Source organism: Amblyraja radiata, chromosome 31 (assembly GCF_010909765.2).
Source record: "Amblyraja radiata isolate CabotCenter1 chromosome 31, sAmbRad1.1.pri, whole genome shotgun sequence".
Classification (NCBI taxonomy): domain Eukaryota; kingdom Metazoa; phylum Chordata; class Chondrichthyes; order Rajiformes; family Rajidae; genus Amblyraja; species Amblyraja radiata.
In genome coordinates this window covers 25,902,950-25,918,425 of record NC_045986.1, presented here as the reverse complement: position 1 = coordinate 25,918,425, position 15,476 = coordinate 25,902,950, and the positions used below count along the sequence as shown (strand labels likewise).

The window sequence follows — 15,476 nt, the reverse complement described above, 5'->3', positions numbered from 1 at the left end:
TAAGTCCAGATAAGTCCTGAATTGGTGCCTCTCCACCGGACACCGCGGCTTCAAGATAGTGTAGGCCGCAGGCAGGCAGTCGAAGATTTAAAGTCTGCACCACAGCCAGAAGCACCGCAGACTGCAGGGCCAGCAGTAGGAGCTCCTCTCCAGGGATCCCCGGCGAGGGATCCCGCTCCAGATGGTAAGTCCCCGCGGTAGAAGTTGGCCGCGGACCGGTGGTGGGAACTCTTCTCCTCCGGGGTCCCCAACGAGGGATCCCAGGCTGCGGACACTGCGCCAGTTGGAACTCCATAGATCGCGGCTTCAGGCTGCCGCGGGCTAGCGAACGGAGTGCACCCCTCCGGCGACCCCCGGCGAGGGCTTGCCTGCTCCGCGACAAGAGTCCGCGCTGCGCCCGCAGCCGAAGCCCAGGGCACATCTCCGGGAAAGGCCACACCGATTCTCGATGTTATGCCACGTGGGAGGTGACATGGAAAAAGTTGCCACTCCGTGGAGGAGGCGACCAAAACGGTTTCCCCCTTACCCCCCCCCCCCCCCCCCCCCACCACCCCCCACACAAGACACACCGAGAAACATTAAAAACATACATTAAAACACAATAAATAAATAAAAAAAAATATAGAAAAAACAAACATGCTGCTGGTAGACTGCTGGCTTGCAGCGCCCCCACGACCTATAAATGTGTTTAAAAATAATTGGCAGCAGTAATACAGCTTTGCAAATTTACTTGTTCCTCTGCTGCTTCTATCCTTTGGAATCGCAGTAGAATAGAAGGTTACAGTTTAGAAGGATGTAATTTTGTCCACTGCATTCATGATGCAATTTGTAAACATTCCTAGTGCTAATATTTTCTCCCAATATGACATGCTTCAAATATTTCTTATTTTCCATTGAAAAAATCTTTATTCCAAATGTTTACAATACTTTGAGAGATCCTTTTAGCCACTTTGCTCATATTGAGTACCTCAAGTTTGTCTCCATTACTGTAGTCAGTCATTCTGTGCAAAGACGTAATAAATCTTTAGGACCTTGATTATCGAACAGTACAGAACACAGAACTGTGCCAAACATGATACCAAGATAAACTAATCTCATGTGCCTGCACAAGATCGATATCCCTCCATTCCCTGCACATCAATGTGCCTATCTAAATCCCACTTAAAAACCACTGTCATATCTGCCTCCACCAACACCCATGACAGCATGTTCCAGGCACCCACCACTCTCTGTGTAGGGAAACAAACTTGCTCCTTGCCTTCTTTAAACTTTGCTCCTCTCACCTTAAACTAATGCCCTCCAGTCTTTGATATTTTCATCCTGGGGAAAAAAGTCCTGACCGTCTATCCTATCTTTGCCTCTCATAATTTTATATTCTTCTATCAGGGCTTCCCTCAACTTCCAGCATTCCAGAGAAAACTATCCAAGTTTGTCCAACCTCTCCCTTGTAGCTAATACTCGCTATTCCAGGCAGCATTCTGGTAAACCTCTTCTGCACCCTCGCCAAAGACTCCACTACTTCCTGTAATGGGACGACCAGAACTGCACACAATAGTAATTTACAGTTGATGATTTGTGGTTGATAGATTTCAGGAAATCAGCATTTGAATCACACGGCCTCACTTCAGTGAGATTGGACTTTATTTACATCATTTAGGTTACTTGACATTGGACAGAATTGCAGAACTGCCTGTTTACACCCAGTATGATTCATGAGCAAGCCAGGAGCTGCAGGGAGAACTCGGTCCAATTGGACCTTTGCCACCAATCCTAGTCTAAATATAATTGCGCCATGGCTAAGTGAAGCCAATTCACCAAGTCCTTAAACAATTTCTCTCCATTAAACTATCTGCATTTTGAAAGCCAACTGAGAAGTATATTTTTCCACTGTGAAATTACTGAATACTAATCAATAGAAAAATAGCAATAACCTTTTGATAAGAACCAGAAGTTGGAGATAATTTGGTCCCTTGATCCCACTGCCATTCATTAACATCATGGCTGCTCTGGTCTTGGCAACTACACCACTTGCCCAGTCCCTCCCATATCTCCTGTCCCATATCCCCACGATTCTCATGTAGTTTAAAGGTTTGTTAATCTCCATTTTAAATATATTTAATAGTTCTGCTTCCGCGGCAATCTGGGATATATTATTCCAAAAGTTCATGATTTTCTGCGAGGAACAGTTCTTCCCATCTCGGTCAGTTACCCTCTTATTCTAATACTATGCCCTCATTCAAGATCTTCTCTCGTTGTCTGTACTCCAATGAGTTGAGGCCTAAATGGCTTAGCTTTTCTTCATTCCTCTTCGCCCCAACAGTCAAATCCAGTATTTCTGCTCTACTTCCAAAGAAAGTACATGTTTCCTTAAATGTGTAGACCAGGAATTCATGCAATATTCCGGGTACTGTTTCACTAGTGCCTAGTAATGTTGCTTTAAAATCTCTCTTATACTCTATACCAGTGATTCCCAACCTGGGGCCATATGGGGCCATGGCAAATTTCAGGGGGAGGGGCACAGAAAAATTTGGGGATTTGGGGGGCCACAGGTTCAGTGAAGGGAGCCACTTTTTTCCGCTAATAATGTCAGGGTGGGGGGCACAGAAAAATTAAAGAGCCCAAGGGGGCCATGAACTAAAAAAGTTGGGAACCACTGCTCTATACCTTTTGCAATAAAGACTGATGTTCAACTAGTCCTCTTAATTACTTTATCTGCATGCTAATGTTTTGTTATTCATGTACTAGCACCCATGATACCAATGTACTTACACTTTTTTAAAGATAAACACTATTTTAATTATAATTTCTATTTTCATTCAGTGTAAACCTTCCATTTTACCATATTATATTTTATCTGCCAGCTTCTTGCCCACTTGTTTAACCTATCTGTGACCCTTTTGCAGGCTCATTGTGACCTCCTCCCACTTGCTAACCTACTTAATTTTGAAACATTAGCCAATGTGGCAACATTACATTCTGTCCCTTCATCTGTCATCAAAATGGATTGTACATAGTTGAGGACCCAGCACTGGTCCATGTGGCACTCCGTAAATAATAATTATAAATCAGAAAATGACCCCATGTATCTCTGGGTCTCTGTTTTCTACTTGCATCTCTGTTTTCTACCAGTTAGCTACTCCCTTGTAATCTTATATTGTGCAGTAACCTATTATGAGGGTTCTTTTCAAATATCTTTTGGAATCTAAATACATGGCATCTACAAATTCCTCTTAGATTCATAGAGTCATAGAGTGATACAGTGTAGAAACAGGCCCAACTCGCCCACACCGACCAACAATGTCCCAGCTACACTAGTCCCACTTGCCGGCGCTTGGTCCGTATCCCTCCAAACCTGTCCTATCCATGTACCTGTATAACTGTTTCTTAAATGATGGGATAATCCCAGCCTCAACTATCTCTTCTGGCACCTTGTCCATGCACTCACCACCCTTTGTGTGAAAAAGTTACCCCTCGGATTCCTATTAAATCTTTTCCCCTTCACCTTGAACCTATGTCCTCTGATCCTTGATTCCCCTACTCTGGGCAAAAGACTGTGCATCTACCGTATCTATTCCTGTCATGATTTTGTATACCTCTATAAGATCTCCCCGCACCCTCTGTGCTCCATGGAATAGAGACCCAGCCTGCTCAACCTCTCCCTATAGCTCACACCCTCTAATCCTGGCAACATCCTCGTAAATATTTTCTGAACCCTTTCAAGCTGAACAATATCTTTCCTATAGCATGATGCCCAGAACTGAGCACAATATTCTAAATCCGGTCTCACCAATGTCTTGTACAACTGTGTCATGATCTCCCATCTTCTATACTCAATACTCTGACTGATGAAGGTCAAAGTGCCAAAATCCTTTTTGACCACCTTATCTACCCGCGACTCGACTTTCAAGGAACCATGCACCTGTACTCCTAGATCCCTCTGCTCTACAACACTACCCAGAAGCCTACCATGTATGGTGTAGGTCCTGCCCTTCGACATTCCAAAATGCAACACCTCACACTTCTCTGTATTAAATTCCATCATCCATTCCTCTGCCTACCTGGCCAATCGACCCAGATCCTGCTGCAATCGTTCACAACCATCTTCGCTATCTGCAAAACCATTAACTTTTGTATCATCAGCAAACATGCTAATCTTGCCCTGTACAGTATGTTCTCATCCAAATCATTGATGTAGATGACATACAGTAATGGGCCTAGCACCGAACCCTGAGGCACACCACTAGTCACAGGCATCCAGTCTGAGAAGCAACCTTCCACCATTACCCTCTGTCTGCTTCCTTCCATGGAGCCAATTTGCTATCCTTTCAGGTATCTCTCCTTGGATCCCATGCGATTCCAGAGCAACCTACAATGTGGAACCTTGTGGAACGCCTTACTGAAGTGCATGTACACAACATCTACAGCTCTGCCCTCATCAACCTTTTTGGTCACGTCTTCACAAAAATCAATATTATTTGTGAGACATGACCTCCCACGTACAAAACCATGCTGACTATCCCTAATCAGCCCTTGCCCATCCAAATGCCTGTATATCCTATCCCTCAGAATATCTTTTGGAAATCCAAATACACTGCATCTACAAATTCCTCTTTATTCACATTTCATGGCTTCAGAGCCTCCCAAAGCATTTGCCACCTCTGAAATACATATGCTGTATAGCCACTGTTGTTCTCTAGGAGCAGGAGAAAAGGAGCACCAACCTTATGCAAAGCTAGCTCCTACAAACCAGCATGTAATACATAACTTGATTAACTCTGACTTAATAATGAGTGAAGAACTCACTTGCTTGTCCTCAAGTAATAAGAAATTTATTAAAAACGGGAATGAGTTCCAGTATCTACTCCATGAATGGCAAATTTGAAATTCCTCCAGATATTTGTACTTTATAATTCATTTGGATTTGAGATTGTGTTCACACGATTTACATTCTTATGAGGTTTGTTCTCAAGCTTTCGGGGTCCAAACTTCAATGCTTTTCATCAGCAGGCCTACCATCTATATTATATTTAATCATATCTTGCTCTGGATTTGTTTATCAGGATGAGAGTGAATCACTACTAGTACTGCTCTCACAAACAGAATCTAGCGGGTAATTTTCAGATATTGAGCTGTTGATGAAGGTGTCAGTAACTGACTCTACTTGTTAGGGATTTCACCCTCATGGACTGCTCCCTTGCCATTTCTCGGTCTGTAAATCTGAGGGAAAATTCTGAAAATCTGTGAATAAAAGGGTGTTAAAATTGTGTCTCTCACTCTTCCTCCCCCTCTCTCTCCCCATTTCCCAGACCAACATCTCTAGCACAGAGGACCCACAATATTAATTTACCTACGTTGAGCAGATCACGTAATTCAAATGCTTGACACAGGACTTCTGAAACAATAATAATTAAAATGGATTTACAGGGAGATTAAGAAAAAGATTCTAGGATGAGCTCAAACCTCCATGAAAGAAAAATGCGACATTGGAACTGAATCTTGGGAGTGTCTGGCATGTAACCACTCGAAGTTGAGAAGGAGCATTCGGGCAGGTCTTGAGAAGTTTAAGTCCATACATTGCGAACATAGAAGCCCTTCAAGTCTCATATCTACCCTGCAAGGCCAATCTTTAAAAGAGTCCATGTTTCCTCCATTGGACTCATCAGTCACTTCAGTGCCCCACAAAAACAGGCCAGTCTCAATCCTGAGGACTGCCTCAGAAGGAGAAACTAATTACCATTAACAAGTAATGTATTCATTCTTTCTTAAATATATCCCAATTGTTACCTAAAAAAACTGACAGAGAGCTAAGAGAAATTATGTGTATGCACTTTACTCTTTTGCTGTAAAATGTCCACACTCATTTTATTAAAGTTATCGGTTATCACAATAATCTCTGTAGAGACACTAGCTGTATAAGCTTTAGATGCAGTTTTTTTTTCACAAGAATCACTTTTATGATTTGTTAACAAAGGTGAATGGCTGTTATGAGTCACAGTAATTCTATAAAGCAAAACACTTTTCCAACAGAACAATTTTAACAATCAATTATATGTTTGTACATATGTATATTTCCATAATTTCAATTTGCTCACTGTCACTTGGCATTTGTCAACCATGCTTTCTATCTAGTAAAGAATTATGTAAGTGATAGTGGTAGTAAGATGCAGATCATGATGACTGGGGCAGTGTTCCTGTTTCTGTCTGGTTGGCTGTATTACTGCTATAACCCCGATCAATCAGGCAATATCAGGTGAACAGAAACAGTTGAAAAAACGGGAATGGAAATCAGTTGATTAATATGCATCCTCTGTTTAACCCTTCCTGTGCTGAATAAACAAGTGAAAGACGTTTGACCGTAAACAGTACATACAGTATTAATTGTAGCACTCCCGCTGCATGTCCCAGTTAAGATCAGCTAACTGAGACCAGGGATTCAGGATGAACATAAGTGGCTTTCTCGTACGATGAGTAGTTTCCATACCCACTAAGTCAGAAGGAATACCAATAAAAGTAGATTTTATATTTTAGTCTAAACTAAAATTCAGATAGAGGGAGTTCACCTTGAGGACAAGTTGATACTTCAGATTTCCTGGTGGAACAAGTCTCCTCAATAATTCATCAAACTGCTTTTTATAATTCAGAAACAGATTGGTCTGTATCCAAAGTGATCAGATTATTAGTCCAGTGTTTCTTTTTTTTTAAATAATTTTCGTTCTTTTGAATGTATCTCTGTGCATTGAGTATTTGTTGACTGAACACAATGTAATAGCACAGAATAAGGTAGGGCATCTTGAAGCCTGCCACAGTATGAGCTGCTCTTTTTCAGACCGCTTTGAGAACAGTCAAGAAATAAATAAAAACCTACAGTGTGCGTAGAGGCTTGTTGCTGTTCATGATCATCCATCTGGTAAATGCAATCCTTGGCAGGAATTTGAATGAGATTATACAGTGGCTTTAAGTATGATGCCATAACTGGCAAAGGTTATATGAGTTTGTTTCAGATTTACAGGATACCTTACGGAATTAGTCTTCTCACTCTGGGTACTACAACAAATCACACCTTTTGCAGCCAGTTTGTTTGCTGTCTATTCAATAAAATATTTATTTCTACCAATCGCACTCCTCCTCAATTTTATGTGAGGGTATTTCAAACATGCGTCAAGTCAAAACTACTTTCCATCATTGGACGTCGACAAAATTGCTGGAGAAACTCAGCGGGTGCGGCAGCATCTATGGAGCGAAGGAAATAGGCAACGTTTCGTGCCACTCCTACCACTTTATGTGAGGCTCACCATTCTATGGTTTCTTGAATTATCCTTATTTCTCTTTTTAAGCAAATAAACAACATTGGCTCTGGGACCTTGCTGGCGGTTAGAGAGGATACAAAGATCTGTGTCGAGGCTCTAGCAATCTCCTCTCTTGTCTTTCTCGATAAACTGGGATAGATCCCATCAGGCCCTGGGGCTTATTCTCCGGGCTCAAATGGTCAAACATATTAGTATGCACAAAACTGATCCCACTATTCTCCATGTCCTTCTCCTTAGTGAATACCGATGAAAAGTATTTGTTTAGTATCTCACTTACATCCTTTGGCTCCAAGCAGAAATTCCCTCTACCTAGTTACCCTCTTGTTTTTAATACATATAGAAAAAGTCTTCAGATTCTTTTTTATTCTATTTGCAAGGACATTTCATGGCCCGTACTGGCCTTCCTAATTCCCTGCTTAAATTATTTCCTGCTTTCTTTATATTCCTCAAAAGCCATGACTAATTTCAACTTCCTTGACCTTAAATATGCATCCTTTTTTCATTTTGACCAGATTTACATCTTCACTCGTCATCACGTTCCCTATCTTGCCAACCATGTCCCTTCTCCTTACTAGAATATGCTGGCCCTGACCTTTGATGTGAAAATCTTTGGGATATTTATGATGAGATTCTTTCCAAAGAATGTGCACTGTTTTAAATTGTCAATCCCCGTGGCATTGGTTTGTTCTCACACTCCAAAAGCAAATCAAAAACTGCAGATGCTGGAAATCTGAAATGAAAGCAGAATGGTGGAAACATTCAGCAGCTCAAGCAGCTTCTGAGGAGAGAGACAGTTTCAGTTTGATGTCTGCTCATCAGAAATACACTAGAAATAATTTGAAGAGTAGTGGGACGCATGGAGAGAACAAAGGGAATGTTTGTGATGACCAAGAAAGACGGAATAGCACATGTGGTACATGATACTGACTGGGTGGGGGAGTGAAGATTTTTCAATTCTGGATGGTCTCTCTGGAGGACATGTAAACAGAAGAAGGGGAATGCAAAGGGAAGAAGAGAGCAAGAAAAATATAATGTATCAGTGAAAAACAAAACACTGGAAAACTAAAGTTCTCTCACACCTCCTGGTGGTGGACTCATGAGTAGCATGTCTGAAAGTCGCCCTCTGAATTTCATTTAGTGTAAGATGGAGCATAACATGGTGCTTTGGAAACAATGTCTCGAGGAAAGGGAGTGAAGAATACATCCATATTCCTGCTGCTTTGGTGAACACTCTATGGTCCATAAATTACTGTGAGGATTCCCATAGTATTTTATACTGGGGGGCCCACCACAGCACTAGCAAGTAAAATGATGGAATATGGTATGCTGTCACGCCTGATTTTTCATTTAAGGTGTATATATTTATGCATTGGAAGTTATGTTGCTGTGTACAATATCTTATAAACAAGCACTTCAATGTTTAAAGTTAACCCAGCCTGGACATTGTCTAGTATGTTGGTTCCCATCTGCTCCTAACTGCTGAAGATACTGCAGCACAGGGCATGCTTCCACTGTCCTTAGCGGCTAACAAGTGAAAGTTACAAGGACTGGTACGAAGATGAACAGCAACTAGTGTGATTGACGTTGAATAAAGGAGCTGTGAGATTCAATGGGTTTGTTGTAGATATCAGTGGATAATTTGTTACCTGAGATGGAGACAGATCAAGAAAGGGGAGAGAGGTGTCAGAAATGGTCCACATGAATTTGAGAGGAAGATGGAGATTTGCAGTGATTGATGAAATTGATGAGTTCTGCATGGGTGTAGAAGGCAGCACCAACGCAGTCATCACGTAGCGGAGAAGAGGATGGAGGTGGAGCCTAATTGGCATTCTCTTGATGTTATGTCCAACATTTCTTTGTTACTTACTGCATGTGAAATAAATTAGGTTATCTTCATCTTGTTGCATATGCAAGTCTATCCAGATTAACATTGTATCACTAAGGTCCTATAAACATTTAGAACTATCAATGAAATGTTTTTGATTTGTTCCATTTTCCGGCCAAAGCCTTTGGAGTTTTTTGCTTGAACTCTTTAACTTTGTGCTGAATTAAATGAAGTTGTGCTAATTTCATTCTAATATGCAGTGCTTCCTTGTGTTTGCATTAAATGTGAGGTTGTTGCAGTAATTAGATAAGGATAATTTATTTCCAAATTATGTAAAATATGCAACAGTTATCAGGAACTGAAACAGAAGAGAGCATAAAATGTACCACATATTGAACTGAGATAAAGGGTTACATGTTCTCAATGTAAACTTTAAACAGTGTTTTGGAATCACAGCAAATATTTTTGTATAATCTGTTTATATGTTCAATTATCAAACAGCCTTGCTATTTGCTTCATACTGCAGAGAAATACTTGAAGATTATCTTGTGACACTGATCACACCCTCAGGATTTCCATGGGGAGTTAACAGAAAATTATTTATTGATAAAATACACTCACTTTTACTTGACAATTACCTAGTATGGCTTTCGCAAGTATATCTTGCAAGACCCCAAAATTATAATTGAGATTTTACAGGTAGGCAATCTTTTCTTTTGAAATGGTTTAAGCTAGGATACAGAAAAAATTAGTTTAATGAGAATTAATAGGATACGTGGGTGGTGGTGCAGCAATTAATTTTTTTATACGTAATACAGGGATCTGGACTATAAGCCCAAACATGGAAATATAAAATCCAACAAGACCACTGCGGAATTCAAGTTTAGTTAATAATATGGAATTCAAAGTAAAACAAATATTATTCTGATGACCATAACACTAGATTGTCGTAAAAACCAACTGGTTCACTCATGTCCTGGCCAGGTCTGGTCTGTGCAGGAACTGCAGATGCTTGTTTGCACTGAAGATAGACACAACATGCTGGAGTAACTCAGTGGGACAGGCAGCATTTCTGGAGAGAAGGAATGGGTAACATTTTGGCTCTGAAGAAGGGTCTTGACCCAAAACGTCACCCATTGCATCACCCACTGCAGAGATGCTGCCTGTCCCTCTGAATTACTCCAGCATTTCAGGTCTTGTCAGTAGTGGATCTGGAGTCATATAATATGGTTGACTCTTGAATGCCCTCTAAATTTGTCTTGCAGGCTGATTAATTGTATCACAAGGGTCACATTGAAATAATGAAAGAATAAAACCAGATCTGGACATCAAATTCAGACATTGTAAAATTGCTTGGCTCGGTAGACACGAAGTTCTCCTCATATGGGGACGTTTCTTGAAATTGGGAGAGCTGTTTCACAGACTAGCCAACAGCGAATGTGATTGTCATCACATTATTATACATGGCACCATGCCAGAAGTCTTCCTAAGAACATCCTGTACCACTGTTCGACAGAGCCATCAGAAGGGCAGCACAGCTGACTAGCTCAGGGAGTCCTCAGCATTGACTCCAGACCACATGAAGACTGGGATCAATTCAAACATGGGCATAGAAAGCAACTCCAAGTGTTCACGATTGGCTAATTAATGTTTGCTCCTTGTATTGATCAACACTTGAACGAAGACCAAAGGTAGTAAATGCACAGCTCATACTCTGGATGGGAGTCTGCAGAATTCCTCCATCTGGAGTATAAAGGCAGATAAGGGTACACTAAAGTCCTCTCATTCTGGCATGCAGATGGGATGGGATGGGGGGGGGGGACAACTTCATCCAAACTCTGGATGGATGAACTGTACCAATTACATTACACTGTGGCTACAAAAGCAGGTTGAAGGCTGTGTGTTCTGTAGTACTGAAATCCCAGAGACTTTACCAATATACATTTCAAGAGTATGATGGAATGTTCTCCACTTGCCTGGATCCAACTGTCCTGAAAATGCCGTACTGCATTCTAGATAAAATTTGATTGGTACTGCAACAAACATCCTAAACGTTCATTCCATCCACCAGTGACTACAGCGTGTCCAATCTGGAAAATACCATACAGTTACTTGCCTGGGCTACCTCATTAGCACTTAGCATGTAGCATCTAAAGTCAAGTAGGTCAAGGGCTCAGTTACCTACAAACTCAGTATCTATGTTTCCTTCCAATATACACACCATCCTGACTTGGAAATATATCACTGTCTCTTCATCATCATTGGAGCTAAATCCTGAACTCCCCACCAAGAAAAGTATTGCGAGAATTCCTTTGTGAGAAGAACTGCAGCATTTTGAAGAAGGTGGCTCACCAACACTTCTCGAGGGCAACCATTGACCTTGCGAGCGACATCCAGATCCACAAAAATGAATAATTAAAACAAAAGACTTGGAGTAAGATGGAGTTTGGTTTAATAAGTGAAATCTTAGAAGATGCAGAAATCCCGTGATGCACAATGGAAAGAAATGCATTATTTACATACTTTTGAAGATGTTGAGTCCGTACCTGGATAAAATATTTTCAAAATACGTGGGATGTGTTCCTGTGTTAAAAGTATTATGTAAATTACATTTTTTATCAAGATGAGGAACCAACCTTGCAACTTTCCTAGTCTGAGTGGCTACTCATGCATTGGGCACTAGATTTTCACTCTAAACTATCAAATGGGCTTTACTCAATTTAACTAAAAGACAGGAGAAATTTAATGAAACCCAAAAATAGATGTGTTGGACTCATTTTGCACAATCCTATATGTAGGTTGGATCATTAATTTTTAAATAGCTATTAGAATGTTTTTATTGTCATATATTAATAACAGATTCTTGCAAGGGATAAACATGAGAAGTAACATGGACTGAGCAACAAAATAGCTAGAACAGCTAATCTCAGTCAGGCTTGATCATAGTTTGAGACGGCCAATCAGTCCAATCAATCTGTCATCAAAACTAGGCTGGCAAAAGATTTCACAGACCTTTGTTTACTACCTTACGACTCCCAAGTTCCTGAAGCTATGGTGTGTTATTCTCTATGTTGATGCTGGAATCTTGGACCTGGGCTTACTCTTGCTCTTCACGGTGCTGTTCCTGGGTTTACCATGCTGGGGTACAAGGCAAACTCGGAGAGTACGTTTCAGGTTGGGACCCTGCTTCAAACTGATTATCCATTCCCTTCACAGATGTTGCCAGGCCTGCTGAGTTCCTACAGCACTTTGTGTTTTGCTCAAGATTTCAGCACCTGCAGTTTGCACCTGCACCTTACTTTTGGGAATCTGCACCAGCACTCCCAAGCTCCTTTGCACCTCCAATTTCGGAATCCTCTCCCCATTTAGAAAATCGTCTACACCTTTATTTCTACTAACACATAAACGCACACTTTGCCACACGCTGTATTCCATCTGCCATTTCTTTGCCCACTCTCCCAACCTGTCCAAGTCCTTCTACTCCGTTTCCTCTGGACTACTTGGCCGTACACCTATATTCACATCGTCTGCAAACCTGGCCACAAAGCCATCAATTCCATTTTTCATGTGCACCCTTGTATCAAAACAACAGATTGCAATCTGGTTGGTCTTCCTTACCACAATATACTTGCTTTTTGGGAACATTCATTTCACCTTTTGCGGAAAGTCCCTTTGCAGTTATTTTCATAATCTGTTGGTGTTGTAAGTGAAGTGTTATGTATTTTGACAGTGCAAGTACTTTTAATTAATTTGATTGTTTACATTTCTCTTCTTGATATTTGTGGTTATGAAGAGTTAAAAATAATGCACAAGAGATTTAAATAGCAAATAATAATTTCATTTTGAGCAAATCAGCAAAATAAAATGTAATGGCGGACAGAAAGCCCCGAAGGTTGCTGTTCGTGTTTCAGTTCTCTGTGTGCTAAACCAGGCTATTTCCTGTGAAAGCCCAGTGCACATTTGAGTGACAAGATTATTTCTGGGTAGTCTGTTCAGTGTCTGAATTCTTAACTCTGCCCACAGAACCGCCCTCTTGCTTTTTACAGTGGAATTTTCCATCATGTTCACAACACAGCAAATAAAGAGAGAAAGAAGGTGGAGATCTGACTTAGATGTCAACACTGATGTGGAGGGGATTCATGAGCTGTGGTGCAGGGGCTTGCATACGTTTTACAGTCGAATTTGCATGCTGAGGTTTGATAGGATGTCGGTGCAAGTGAAATAGCAGTGGAAACGTGGTTGCTGATTGCAAGATGCAAATCCACCGAATGATGTCATGGTTTATTTGTGCAGGAGCTGCTGAGCCAGGGAGTGATAGGAGAAGTGGTCCACATCCAACATCTGGAACCTGTGAGTATTACTTGGTTCTTCATGAAAGGCTTTTATTTCCTTCATCAATTAAAGGGACAGCAAGTCTTACTGAATTTAGAAGCTGCTGATGTTATTTCTTAAACGGAAATCTAAAAGCATAACATGTTTCAAACTAATTAACTTTAAAGTAGAACTACAGTGAGAATGCATTAAAAAAAACTTTCCTGCCAGATACCAGCATTTTAATTGGTCTGAAAAGTCTTAAAAACCCCCTACCTCTTCCTTTTATCTTTATAAATTTCCGTGATTTTTCTTTTCTGCCAGCTGCAATGTGCTTTTCTCCTGTACTTTTCACCCTACAATAACTTTTGTTTTGTGGCATTACTCTGTCTGCAGCACTGTGCTTGGAGATGGTGGCAAGAGCTGGACAGCATAAATGTAGTAGTTGTGTGGCTGCACCTGAACAATTGCCTGCTAGTCATTTTGCCATGAGTAGTTGAAAAGTGGGGAAAAACTGGTTGCAAACAACAGTAGGATTGATATCTTTGTTAGAAGAAACGTGTGTACAACGGTGACACAAATATTTTCAATGTATCCTACCCCCTAGTTAAAATAATTCCTGTTTTTTTAATTTATATTTTCTTTAAGATATGGCCCAAATGGTTTTGAAAGAGATTTGTTTCAATAAGCATCAGTATTGATTGGATGTTTTTTTTTGTGATTCTGAATACTGTACTTATTGTTATTCTACAGTAGTATTACTTACAGTTGTTTGCAACAGGTTCTTTTCTACTGGGAAAGAATCAAATTTCTATTCCACTCCACTAAATTATCTAAAAGAAAAAGTAGAATTTGAAAAGTGCACTTGAAGTTAATTAGGCTTATCACATCTGGGTTGGCACTGGGATGTATCTGCATGGATTTCCTGTTCCTAAATGAGCTTCAGTGTCCCTTCCTGATGTATGTGTTTGCTGTGATCTACACTGTGCTCCTGACACTCAAGGTATGTTTGAGCAGTGTCTCAATATTAATTACACAGCGTTTACAGTGGAAGAAAAGTAGCGCCTGACCGTTCTCAAAGTAAAATTGTTCTATTTCCCCCAAAAATTAAATTCTTCATCAGGCTGTCCACACCAGAACAATACCTTCATAAGAGTATTTCCATTTTAATTTCAAAGTACACAATTATATTGATCTTTCTGAAATCAAATAGCTGAATAATTCTTTCATGTGAATAGATTTATGCAAGGTACTTTAGCTGATTGTGTGTAAATAAATAAAGACATATAATAAAACTTGCTTCATGTGTGGTCTTCTTGATTTTGAACAATTTGCAAAACCCTAATCACAAATGTACACTCAATAATTAGACATCCGAGCTAAGAATATGACATCTTGCATTCAGAGTTCTATTGAAGTTATGTAGTATCCTGATGAGACACCACCTGGCTTATTGTGTACAGATTTGCTCCCTAAAGAAGGATATACTTGCAAAAATGGGAGTGTAACAAAGATTCACCAGATTGATCCCTGAGAAGGGGCCTACAGTCTCTGGCATTCAACAAAAATGAGACGTGATCTCATTGAACAATACAAAATAGAAAGGATAGAATCAGGGATGTTGTTTCCATTGCTGGGGTATGCAGAAACAGGATAACTGTTTGTCATGTGTAAGAAGGAACTGCAGATGCAGGTTTACACTGAAAATAGTCACAAAATGTTCCCTATGCAACTCCCTAAATAACTCATCACTTCCCACCCAAACTACCCCCATCCCCAGGTCATTTTCCCCAGCAACCACGGGAGATGCTATATTTGTCCCTATACCTCCTCCCTCAACCCCGTTCAAGGACCCCGACAGTCCTTTCAAGTGAGGCAGAGGTTCACTTGAACCTCCTCCAACCTCATCTACTGTATATGCTGTTCCAGGTTTGGAATTCTATATATTGCCGAGACTAAGCGCAGGCTCGGAGATTGTTTCACTGAACACCTCCGCTCAGTCCACGTAGGCCTCCATAATCTCCCAGTAGCTA

General features: G+C 40.6%; 1 protein-coding gene across 3 annotated transcripts in view; it reads left to right on the top strand.

The window, feature by feature from the left end:
* LOC116990479 overlaps positions 1-15,476 on the top strand; it is a 128,217-nt gene that overhangs the window by 30,269 nt on the left and 82,472 nt on the right. For all 3 annotated transcript variants that reach the window (XR_004416555.1, XM_033048199.1, XM_033048198.1), the window contains exon 7: positions 13,426-13,482. Coding sequence is in view for 2 of the 3 variants with exons in the window: in XM_033048199.1 (XP_032904090.1) it covers positions 13,426-13,482 (57 nt within the window). In the remaining variant the exon portion in view is untranslated. The remainder of the gene's footprint in view (positions 1-13,425; positions 13,483-15,476) is intronic.